At 37.7% G+C, this 13,199-nt stretch overlaps 1 protein-coding gene across 1 annotated transcript in view; it reads left to right on the top strand.

Annotated features, from left to right (window-relative positions):
• The window catches only part of LOC311523983 (inter-alpha-trypsin inhibitor heavy chain H3-like), a 44,549-nt gene extending 34,607 nt beyond the window's left edge, over positions 1 to 9,942 (top strand). The window contains exons 16-21 of the mRNA XM_084634641.1: positions 291 to 347; positions 1,485 to 1,598; positions 2,365 to 2,569; positions 4,656 to 4,828; positions 9,422 to 9,533; positions 9,625 to 9,942. Coding sequence (XP_084490767.1) covers positions 291 to 347; positions 1,485 to 1,598; positions 2,365 to 2,569; positions 4,656 to 4,828; positions 9,422 to 9,533; positions 9,625 to 9,769 — 806 coding nt within the window. The 3' untranslated portion in view covers positions 9,770 to 9,942. The remainder of the gene's footprint in view (positions 1 to 290; positions 348 to 1,484; positions 1,599 to 2,364; positions 2,570 to 4,655; positions 4,829 to 9,421; positions 9,534 to 9,624) is intronic.
• Positions 9,943 to 13,199: the final 3,257 nt, after the last annotated feature.

The following is a 13,199-nucleotide window of genomic DNA, read 5'->3' as shown; positions in this document are numbered from 1 at the left end:
TATCTTCACAACCTGTTTGTGATACCCAGTCATTCACAGAGAATAAACACAATTACTTCTAGTACCTGCTGAATCAGTAAATTGGAGACTGGGATTGACCCTTAAACCTGGGTTTTGCACATGGCAGTGCAGAGTAGTACCATCAAACCATAACCATTATGTATTAGAACTAGAATAGAAGTTAAGCTTTAACAAGTAATTTAAATTGTTAACATCCTACCTGTGTTGTAGATACAGTGTGCAAATTTTGATTTTAGTTCTAATAATCTTTGTTCTTTGTTTCTGTGCAGATCCAACACATTCTTATCAGTACAGTAGTCCTTCAGTCCCTTCCCTATATACTAGTGGTGAGTTTGTTTTAAATTTAATTTGCTCTACATTTCCCTTATTCTTTTATAACAGTCAGCCTTCACTGGTTTAATCCTTAACCTGGTCTTTCTTTCCACTCCTAAACCTCTTGACAATAACCCTTACTTTTCTCTTCTTTGTCTGAATGGTACTCACTCAGTCTCCTGCTTTCACCAGCATTTTTTTATGTCCCTCCTTGTTACTATCTCAAGAGAGCTTACTCGAGGCTAAGGGCTTACTTCTTGGTGAGCCACTTGGTGTAGCACTAGTATGTTAAATTTTAGTAGTTGGGTTATAGATTTTTTTCTTCACTTGTAGAATTTAAAAGTTTCATATTCAGAAGATCTTTCAATAGGGTCAATTCTATAAGTAAATTTTAGAAATTTTCCCAATTTGTTGCTCTCTTCCTAGCAGCAAGCCAGAGTACTGGGGTATATTATATTGGAAGTGTGGAAGAGTTAAAGCTATATAAACTCATGTCATATTGAACAGATGGACAAAACCAGGATTGTTTAGATTTTGCTAAACATTGTGGGTTAGCTTTTAGTTTTGCAAAAAAATGGGTGTTATATCCAGCTTCTCTTTATCTAGCCCCCCTAAATCTCTCTTCCCAGAAATTTATCTTTTTGGCATTTCTCTATTCGTGGAAACGTTTTGCAGGAATCAAATGATCTCTTAACTATACACATTAAGCTCAGCTGTATTCTTTGGTCTAATTCTAAGACTTTTTGCATTAGGATATCATGTTTTCCAAACAAAATTGCCTCTTATGTAAATGGCCTTGTAACTGGACACTCTTATCACAACACACACACTTATCACAACAAAACTATTTTGCTAAAACTCACATGTGTATTTGTTATCTTTGGTCCAGAAATCTCATTGGGTTCCAATTTCTCCTACCTCCAGCCCTCCACCAGTAAAATATGTTGATATTAGCTAGACACATTGCTAAATGTGGCTACTCTTTCATTCTAATCTCACTATTTCATTCTAATTTAAAAGTTGCTGTTCTAAAGGGGCAGTATAAATCAACAAAGAGGAGACATAATAATGTTTAATTAACTAGTTTTTGTTTGTACAGAACTTTTGAACATCTGCAACATTATATACATGCTAGTGATTGTTATTTACAGTTGATGGAGATCCGCACTTCATTATATCAGTGCCACAAAAAGAAGATGCCATTTGTTTCAATATCAATGAAGAGACTGGTGCAGTGCTAAATTTAATAAATGACCCAGTTACAGGTGAGTTTTTCATTCTTTAAATACAGTAAATCAGGATATTTACTCCATTTATAGGGCCCTTCTCTTCCTTGACACAATGTGAGCTTGTAACTTCCAGTGACATTAATGGGAGTTACACAGCTACAGCAAGGGAATACTCCATCACTTAGTGTAAAAGGTAAAGTGCACTGCACCATTAGTGTGAACATATTTTCACTTTTAGTAGGAAAAGGAACTTTTAGCCGTCCCCTCAGAGGAATTGTACAGGTATTATATGGCCCAGTGAATGGAACTAATGAGAATTCTAAAGAAGTAATGTTCGCCATAACTTGCCTGAAATACCTGGAAAAGGCTTAAAATGAGTGAGCGAGAATAATGGCTCAGACTTTTCATTCTCAACACTGAAGCTGCCGCTCAATACAAGTATAATCTTATTCCATATGCCCTGTAGGATGACCAGATGTCCCGATTTTATAGGGACAGTCCCGATTTTTGGGTCTTTTTCTTATATAGGCTCCTATTACTCCCCACCCTCTGTCCCAATTTTTCACATTTGCTGTCTGGTCACCCTGATGCCCTGGTCACTTATTCTTAGTGAATTCCCGTTCAACAGATGACTCCAGGCCAGATTCTCCATTGCATTATAGCTCTTACATGCTGCTCTGGACCACAATAAATAAGATCACAATTCTGATGTGATTCTGAACTGATTTATTTTCTCAAATTTAGTTTTTCCATGTCATTCCTTGACATATGCTGACCAGAATCTTTCCTTTTTAAATTTTAGGCATCAGAGTCAATGGGCAGCTTATTGGAGATAAGAGAGTGAGCAGTGATGCAAAGATCCAAAACACATATTTTGGAAAACTTGGGATTGAAAATAAGCAGCTGGAATTAAAACTAGAAGTAACTCCTGAGAAAATAACCCTCCAGAAGGGCAGAAAGAAGACAGTTTTCACCTGGCTTGATACAGTCACCCTGCGACAAGAAGGGTATCACAAATACCAGAATCATTCAAGAATTTTCAAATTTGTGAAAATGCTATTGTTCACTAAAGAGTAAAGCTGAGTGAAATTTTTCATCTGAAACTTTTTTGGTGGAAAATCCAGATTCAACAACAGCACATGTTTTGTAAAAGCCAGTTTTGCTGAATTGTTTCAGTCAACTTTTTTTTTTTTAATTCAGGGGGGAAAAACAAAAACCTTCATTTTGACATTTTTCTTTATGAAATGTTTCAAATTTTCAGTTCTAAATGACTTTTTGTTTCACAATTTCCTTTAATTTTATTAAAAATCAATCATAAACATTTTAAAATGGTCAAAATTGAAATGTTTCATTTAGAAAAATGTCAAAATGAAACATTTCATTTGACCAGAAATAATTTTTTTTACTTTTTGATTTGCCAAAAATTTTGAAAAATTTCACTTTCAGACAGACCCCAAACTTGTATTTTATTTTACTTTTTGGAATTATCAAAGAACTGAAAAACCTGTTATTTGCACAGCTCTACTAAAATTTAGGATACATTTTATGAACATGCAAAGGATAAGCTGAACACTCTAATACCGGTTCAAATCCTGCTAGATTCTGCTCTCAGCTTTACTGTGTAAATATAGAGTAACTATCATTAAATTTCTCTGGATTTACAATAATAAATGAGAGCAGAATTTTCCCCTTACGTAAAACAGGATTTACCCAATACTACAATGACTAACAATCTTTAAGAGATAAATAACAAGGTGTGGTCTATTCTATATATAAATTGTCAGAGTTTTAAGTTTCACAAAAATTTTGCTCAAAGACAAAACAGATATATTATAACAAACATCTTTTCAGAAATGGAAATCATGCCATTTATAGGTAGAGGAATCATAATGTCTCTTCTGTTGTGTGTATATATATATATATAAATAAAACTAGTTAGGGCCTAATTCTCCACCTACTTGCTCAGTGTGGAGTTATTTATACCAGGCACCAGATCAGAATGGCAGTATTTTTTTATGCAGTTTGTACAGATATAAATGACTACCCAAGATACAAAATACTGGACAATCAGCTGCTGTTTTTAGATTAGCTTCAACATTCACAGCCCTACCTCTTTAAATTTTCACTAGGTACTTTGAGTAAAAGTCTCGTCTCAGAACAAAGGGAAGATCAACTTCAATGTTCTGCTCTCCTCTGATGCACAGCTAGAGCCTGTTAGAACTGCACAGTAGAGAGAGCAGGACAGCAAAAACACAATCTGCCCTGTGCATTTAATATTTTTATTATGGTAATGCCCAAAGAACTTAATCAGGATTGGAGCTTCATTTTTACTAGCATTGACAGAGAAGGTGGGTGAGATAATATCTTTTATTGGACCAACTTCTGTTGGTGAGAGAGGGACACTTTCGAGCCACACTGTGAGAGCTTGTCTTTCTCACCAACAGAAGCTGATCCAGTAAAATATATTACCTCACCCACCTTGTCTGTCTGATATCCTGGGACTGACATGACTACAACTACACTGCATATAACATTGATGACACAGTCTGGAGAGTTTACTGTCTTAGTTCAGACAGTCAAAGGGGAGGGAGTAGTGGCACACAGCATTCAAGGAAAGTGGTGATGAAAGGCATACATTTTATTAATAAACAAATACATAGGCATACTATTAGGGTGACCAGATAGAAAGTGTGAAAAATTGGGACGGGGGTGGAGGGCAATAAGTGCCTATGTAAGAAAAAGCCCCCAAAGTCGGGACTGTCCCTATAAAATCGGGACATCTGGTCACCCAACATACTATATCCAGTTGTGTCTCAGCCTATCCATTATTATGTGGCCAGTTCTAGTAGGTGTTTCAGTAGAAGTGGCTTGCAAAGAGATTTGAAAGTAAGGGATTAGCCTTCTCTAAGATATTTTTGCACTCAGTCTCAATACTACACACACACAGTCAGGCTACGTGCTGAAATCTTTTCTTGTTTGCCAGACAGTTTTCCTTTCTCAAGTCCTTCATCATCTCTAGTAATTCTGTTATTGTTCACAATAATGACACCAAGAAACATAAGATTTCTTAATTATGGTTTCATTTTTCCCTAGTCTAACTGTGATAATCAACAGGAAAAAAAATCTGGTGCTTTCAATGGGAGATGGTGCATCATTTGTTATTGTTTTGCACCAAGTATGGAAGAAGCATCCTCTACACCAGGACTTCCTAGGATTGTATACGCTGGATAGTCACAAGCTGTCTGAACGTACCCATGGCTTATTAGGTATGAATTGACATAAGGCCTTGTGGGGTCAGACTCTTCAAAGCTTTATTAACTATTTTTCTTATTCCTTTTCCCAGTGCTTAAACTCACTCACTTGCCCTCACTGGACTCTCAGATCCACCTTAAGGTCTGCCTAATACCCATCTACAGACTTGTTTTCTTTATTGCACCAACTATCTCAAACTCTTGGAAAAGTGTTTGTTTTAGTTTGATCATCATTTTACACCTAGAGATAGGCACTATTAAAATACCCATTACTCACTGTACAGCCAAAATCTGCCAATTCTCTGTGCATGCATCCACACTAGAAAAAAGGTATATTTTTACCTTGCAAATATCTTGACCAGCTAACAGATGTTAAACCCAGAAACTGCCTTGTCTTCACCTGGGTTTTGCCTCAAGTTAGCTAATATGGTAAGAACACACATTTTTTCCCCCATAGTGAAGACAAGGCCCTGATTTCATGTTCAACAGTCATTCTGGGGATAAAGTAAGTGAGCGGCACACAGTCAATTCAATGTACCCTTTCTAAACACATGCACATCATGCATCATTTGAAAGCTTATTATGTCTACTTTATGATGTGGAGCTATCATGTGGTGCCATTACCATAGAAACAGGAATAAAAAATGATACCATCAACGTGTTAAAATGACCACTTCAAAATATTTGCATTTGTTTCTGTTAGCTTAATGACTCTGTTAGCTTACTGTATTATTTCAAAACAAAATTGGATTCCTTTGGGACCTCAAAACATCACAATCTAATAATAAATATGTACAGGTATAACTGAATTGTAATATCCCTGGTAACATTTCTAGTCATCATCATTAGCTCCTGTGCGGCTGAAGCCCCGAATCCTAAGCCCCGGTACCTCCTGCAGGGCTGACACCCCAAAACCCAAGCCCTGGCGCCTCCCATGAGTTTGAAAATGTTTACCAGAGTTCTACTCCGGTGGGCTCCGGATGAAGTTAAAACAATTTAGACTTGCCTTGCCCATGCTGTGCATGGAATGAAATTGCAGAACCATAGTGGTTTTACTAATCTTGCCTGTAACTTGCTAGTGGCATATCTTGCCGTTTCTATATCTGAGGGAGGTAGGGCTTCATATCTTTGTAGCAGCTTGGAGAGGAGAAGAGCCTTCTTGTACATAAGATCATTGTCTATCTCTTCAATGAGCTGATAAAATGCAGCATGATAAGGTGATTGTACTGTTGCAGTGTAACTAGTTGGTTTTACTTTAAGATTTGTTTTACTCAAGCAGGAAAGAAAGAAAGAGTGGAGTGATAATCTTAGCAATCAAGTCTGCCATAGCTATTCTGTGCAACATGTGATCAGCTCCTCTTTGAAGTGCTGCTTTCCTTAGTTTGGTTGCTCCGTCATGTGTCTGTTTTATGAAGTTTCTTGTCTTTCTTGTGTGTTTTTTGTCTCAAGCAAACTATACAACAGGACCCAGTGCTGGAGGATGAGCTTTCTCTGGTGGCTATAGAAACATGTGAATATGATGCTTTCTGGTCAGATTCAGAGTCTCATTCAATAGCAGCCAATACAATTCATCTCTCCTGGCTTCTGATGCCCGCATCCCAGAATTCTGTCCAGCACTGGTGGCTTTTGACAGTTTTGCATTTTTTTGATTTTCTTGACAAATAACACATTTTTCAAAGTTTGTGGAGAACTTTTTCTCTTTGATGTAAGCTTTAAGCTCCTTATGTCCTCAATGTCTTCATGTACTGTAACTTCCCCATAGAGATAAAACTCCCAAAGCAGCATTGTTAGCATTACCACCACTAATGCCCACTATTTTTCATTTTGTACAAGTATACAGAAGTGTGCTAAATTAGATCTATATGTTAGTATCAAAATTGCCATTTTTGTTTATTGAGCACTTTGATTGAAGTCCAGTAGGAAGTTGTGTAGTGTCATCTCCAACACTAATACTGACCTGTGCATAAGTGTCACTGAATTAAAAATTGAATTAAAAAGCTACAAAGACAAAAGCTTTATATTAGGAATTCATGTACAGTTACATCTCCCCACTCTGCAGCACAAACTGTGGCATGCAATCTACTGATACTGGAGAACAACCTTCAGAGTGAGGCTGATCTGCTCAGCAAATTTCAGTTGAAAATATAGAAAACTATTATAATCACTTGTGAGATACTTTGACAATTAATAATATGTGATGTGAAAACATTTCATATTAGTATACTGCAAAATGCTGATATTTGCCATTTTTGCCACATGCTAAACAGATGAATCATTTCTGAAAAAAAATACTTGCCCATGCAAAAGCATTAAACATCTTGCAATACATTGTTGTGTGGTAGCTTTGACCAATGAACACCACAGTAAGGTGTTGAAATTAACTTAGACAGTAAAAACTGTAGTAGTAGTAATGTTGCAGTATTGCTGGAACTGTGAAAAAAATGACACGCTCATTTTGGATACCATTGTTTACCTCACTTACAGGCTTATGGCACCACTTGACAGCTCCACATTGTACCTCATCGAACATAAATAAAATAAGATTTCAAATGATATATGGTGTAGGGTGGGTACGTTAAACTCCAAAAATTTGGCTCTTTTTGGAGAATTGCTGAATACTTAAAGGCACAGCACCACTGAATCATATTTTCTGCCAGTGTAATATCTTTATTGGGATGCATTATCAGTTGGAAGCACTACTGTGTGTTCAAGAATTATGTAAACTCCTGCCAGTTTTCCCTTGCAGGTTTAGGTTGAGGGTAACAAGCTTGTATTCCTAATAGGTCAGTGAGTTTGCTGATGGTGGAAGGGTAATGAACTATTACAGATGTAGGCTCTACATTTTTTTGCACCTATATTTGGAATCTCAAAAAAAATCATCAATGGTGATGTATATTACATGTTGGTAAGCCAGTGTGTTAGGTGATGTAATTTACAAGCCAGTGGGGCTCTATAGCAAGAAAATGCTAACAGTAGGAGGTTAGATAAGGTAGGACAGGGTTTTTCAAAGTTAGGGTCATGGCACATCAGGCACTTGGTTGCTCTGGTCAGCACCGCCGACCGGGACATTAAAGTCCCATCGGTGGTGCTGCCCAGCTAAGGCAGGCTAGTGCCTACCTGTTCCAACACTGCGTTGCGCCCCGGAAGCGGCCAGCAGCAGGTCCAATACCACTGCCCCCACCTTGAGCACCGGCTTCTCACTCCCATTGCCTGCTGGTGAGAGTCGCATGAAGCCCCTTGCGCGCCTCTGCCTAGGAGCCAGACCTGCTGCTGGCTGCTTCCAGGGCACAATGCGGTCTGTGGTGCCAGGACAGGCGGGAAGCCTGCCTCTGCACCTCGGCTGCGCTGCTGACTGGGAGCCGCCAGAGATAAGTCCGCACCCCAACCCCACACCCCAATCCACTGTCCCAGCCCTGAGTCCCCCCATTGGGTTGCAGGCATCAACAATTTTCTTCAACTGGGTCCCCAGAAAAAAAGTTTGAAAATCACTAAGGGCATTATTCGCTGTACTTGCTACTGTCCCTTTGGTATTTTAAGTTACAGGATCCTACAGGCACACTGACATAGCCTGGTTTATATCAGCTCACTGGCATGTATCTCACAGTATCATTTATATCATCACTGAGTTTGGCCTTGTATTTTATTAAATAAACTACAATTATGTCTGTTTGTTATCTAACATTTGTGAAAACGCTCTAGTTATCCTACACCAGCCATATAATAGTTTTACACAAACAGTGCAACACAGTGCAGAAGAAGAAGCAGCAGCAGCAGCAAATTCTGCCAGAAGCGTGCACATGCAATTGGAATTCAGAAATTATACCAAACAGTTTTCTGAGCTCAATTGTGTTCAAGTTTACTGTGGCTGTACAATACATGTATTTATTGTTGAATAAAAGCAGTAGGTGCTTGGATGAGACTTCCAACCAATACAGCTGAACAGCAAACAAGGTGACCATGAAGAATTTATGAAGGGAGATTAAAAGAGAGAAATTTTACCATGTATGCTTGAGTTAGGACACAATTTATGGAGAAAGGGGGCTGAAATAAAATCCCTAATCTAAGCAGCCCAAAACTAATTTACATGAATCAAATAATATAAAGATTATTGGCAACTCAATTTTCAGTTGTGAGGCTCTACAGCTGTTCAAACAAAATGGTCTTGTACATGAAACATCTTTTTGAAGATTTGATTTGCATAGCTAGACAGCACTTTGTCCAACCCCATCCATTTTTGCATAGTACTAATCACATTTCATGAAGCTGTATGCCCAGATTGGCTTCCTTTAACACAAGTCACTGAAAATTTAGACACAGATGGATGGAAGATACTGTAGAAGAGTAAAGGATTATTAATTATTAAATAGATATTATACAGAATACAAAACATATAATACTTAAGTTGGCCTGAAAGTTAGTATTTGCTTATGCAAAATCAGTGTATTCACAAATTGTGTGGATGCATATTTGACATTCTGCTGAAAATTTGGCCCTGTATACCTAGATCCTTAGGAGAGCCTGAAAAATCAACGTAGGAGCTTAAATGATTTTTTTAATGCACACCACAGGCATGAAATGTTAACAGTTGATATTGTTTCTCATTTTTAGGGCAATTTTTCCACCACATTGACTTTAATATACTTGAAATCCATCCTGGGTCTGATTCCAAGAAACCAGATGCTACAATTGTGATCAAAAACAATAAACTGACAGTAACTAGGTAAATTATAATCAAGTCCTTAGAAAATATTACCTTATCTACTTGTAGCTTGTGCATTGTTATTTACATAGTTATGTGTTTTCTATTTCAGGGGCTGGCAGAAAGATTACAGAAAAGATCCCAAGCATGGCATTGATATCCCTTGCTGGTTTGTTCATAACAATGGAGCAGGGCTGATTGATGGAGTTCACACAGACTATATTGTTTCCAATATATTTGACACAACTGTAAATTAATCCTCAGATGTGTGTTTAGAGAACATTTTTCTGAATGAGTTATGCTTTCTAATAATCAGCTATTAAATTATAGGTTTCAGTGTAGCAGCCGTGTTAGTCTGTATTCGCAAAAAGAAAAGGAGGACTTGTGGCACCTTAGAGACTAACCAATTTATTTGAGCATAAGCTTTCGTGAGCTACAGCTCACTTCATCGGATGCATTCAGTGGAACTGAATGCATCCGATGAAGTCACTGAATGCATCCGATGAAGTGAGCTGTAGCTCACGAAAGCTTATGCTCAAATAAATTGGTTAGTCTCTAAGGTGCCACAAGTACTCCTTTCCTTTTTATTAAATTATAGTAAGCTTACAGAATTGGTGTGTTGGTTGGCAATACTATCACATAACCAATTCTAGGGAATCAGGCTAGTTTATGTGTGATCAGTTCTTGAATGCAAAATAGCTGTTCTGTTTGCCTAAACAGGCATCACGCAACCAATATCTACAAAATCATTCTATTTCATCACATAAACCAAATATAGATGTTTTTTATTAAATTAATTTACAAGCTTTATAATTCCTCTCTGTAAATATAGAAGAAACATTTAATTCAAGTACTTGAGTCTCAAAAGTTTTAAATAAAAGCATCAAAACTTGCTGTCTTATTCAGTCATTCCAACTGCCATCCAACAAGGCATAGATTCCAGAATATGAGGTAAATGAATTATCTGCAGCATAACAGAGCATCTGACACTTCTGATCAGATAGACCAGACCTTATTTTCAAGAGAATTCATACCTTTGTAGAACTATTTGTGTACTTGATTGTATTGTGCAGCATGCTGGTGTACCACCACATTCCTGGATGGGTCACTGGCAGCAAGGTTTGAAGCTCGGAATTTTGGATTTTAAAGCATGAATCACTATTACCTGAACTGAAAAATTCAGTTCTGATAGCCAATCTGTATCAGGCTCATCAGCCTCTGAATGTGACCCAGCCACCACTACAGCAGGTCAAAAATAGGCCTACATTTTAATTCATAGCAAAATGCAACAATAGTTTTGTCATGTGCTGTAAATATTTTGCACATTCCGTTAAAATGAACACTTCCCAAAAGAGTAGGAGTAGGAAGATGAACCCCAGAGCAGGAGAATCTGGGGGGAAGGATAGCTAAGTGGTTTGAGCATTGGCCTGCTAAACCCAGGGTTGTGAGTTCAATCCTTGAGGGGGCCATTTAGGGATCTGGGGCAAAAATTGGGGATTGGTCCTGCTTTGAGCAGGGGGTTGGACTAGATGACCTCCTGAGGTCCCTTCCAACCCTGATATTCTATGATTAATCCTTAAAATCTATTCTGTTTTCACGGTAATCTTAGTAATGAAAAATGGGAGATCAGAAGTAAAGAAGATACATGCTTCTACACTGGGTGCACAGTTTCTCTGTTTGCCAATATTTTGGCTTTGATAAATAAGGTTGTTAGAGAGCTTATTCCTTCACTCTCCCACTTCCCTGGTCCTTCTCGCATGAACAGAGAGCAACAATACCCGAAGTCCGAAGGTGCAAACAATTTGATGTTTATTGGGGTGAACTTCCAGCAAGCTTAAATACAAGTTCCTTTTTCCTTATTTTCGAATCCCAACTTACTTCCTGTTTGCCCCTAATTTATATAGTAATATTCTTAGCTATACCTTAACCAATCATTCTACTGAAATTTAACTAACCAATCCTAACATATTGTAACATGATTATGTAACCAATTATATCCCACCACCTTAATTAGTTTACACCCAGCAAAATTAATTATACAGCAGACAGGAACAATCACAGAACCAGACAGAGATTATACAGACAAACAATAGCAAAGTGGGAACTATAATGACAAAACAATACAGAAGTGAGGATTTCACAACTACATCTATAAAGACATAAGAGTTTCCCAGCTGTGTCTATTGATAAGTGAGTTCTTACCAGACAGAAAACTATCAACCTCAATTTCCTTTTACATCTTCTAGGCACTTCCCTTTCTCTGGAGGTGATAGGCACTATCAGGACAGGATTGTATTCCTAACAGCCCAATAGCACCTCCTTTCAATGTGACTACTTTGGAATGGGAGGATGTGACCGGTCGCTTCCCAGCTTATGGCCGCCTCTGTCGCTTAGCCAAAGGCCTTAGCCTAAGAACAGGGCCTCAGACTGTCACCGTGAGAGAAGGACCTTACACTGGCAGACAGTGATTTTGATTCTTTCTTTTATACCTCTAACTCGCCAAGTGATAAGAATACACCTAAATTCTTAAAGTACAGGCCTTTACAGACAGGCCTGAATATCTATATCCTAACAAAGGTCACAACAGTATATGCAGGTTTCAGAGTAACAGCCGTGTTAATCTGTATTCGCAAAAAGAAAAGGAGTACTTGTGGCACCTTAGAGACTAACCAATTTATTTGAGCATAAGCTTTCGTGAGCTACAACTCACTTCATCGGATGCATCGGATGCAAGTGAGCTGTAGCTCACGAAAGCTTATGCTCAAATAAATTGGTTAGTCTCTAAGGTGCCACAAACAGTATATGCAGTGTTCTAGGTATTTCTGATAGCGAGATAAGGAATATTGCAAATGATAAGAAAACCTTGTTTTAGTTACCCACCAGTAAAATAAAATTGGCAAGTTTTTAGGGGGGACCACTATAAGGAAGCAGAATCACCACAAAAGTAACTTTTGTCCACAACGTATCTTTGAGTCTTAAAAAAAATTAACAAAAATTTAAATTTCATCAAAATATACAGTTTTATCAATGCTGAACCATTTTGTGGAGAAGTGTCTGTTTTGACGGTGGTTCTGTGAAGAAGGTTTTTGAGGTCCCAGCCTCTCCGGTCACTTCTGACCAGAGACGGAGAGCGAGAAATCAAAAAGCTGAGTTTTTTATGTGAAAACAGCTGTTTTGACACAATTCTATTTTGCAAGAACATTCAAAAGATTTTAGTTTTGTTCCACTGTGGAATGAAAACAAATTGTGAGAGCTCAAAAATTGTCACAAAATAGAATTGTAATTGTTCTCCAGACATCTCTAGTTCTGGATGCTTAGACGCAACAGAGTTGTTATAAGAGTCCTGTGGCAGGTTCATCACACTTTTCTGTTTCTCAACTCAGTATTTTACTTTTAATTTTGCAGTTCATCCCCTTTTTGATGCATGTGTAGGTGCCATTAAGGTTAATAGAAATTAAGTGCATGGGTCAGAGGAAAAGTAGACCCTCTTTGTGTATACAGTTATTTTTAAAAACATGTTAAAAAAAACTATTTTATTGCAAAGATTATACAGGTTTACAGTTAATGTCCACAAACAGATGTGTAGGCTTATCCCACTCAGACTTGATAACATTAGAGTAGCATGTAAACTTAATTATAGCATATCTGCAATTCCAAAAGTTAATATTTAATTTTTGGCCAGAACAT

The sequence above is a fragment of the Lepidochelys olivacea genome, assembly GCF_965140295.1.
Source record: "Lepidochelys olivacea isolate rLepOli2 genome assembly, chromosome: 7".
NCBI classification, from domain to species: domain Eukaryota; kingdom Metazoa; phylum Chordata; order Testudines; family Cheloniidae; genus Lepidochelys; species Lepidochelys olivacea.
Note: the sequence above shows the minus strand (reverse complement) of the source record. Positions and strands in the feature narration are given on the sequence as shown.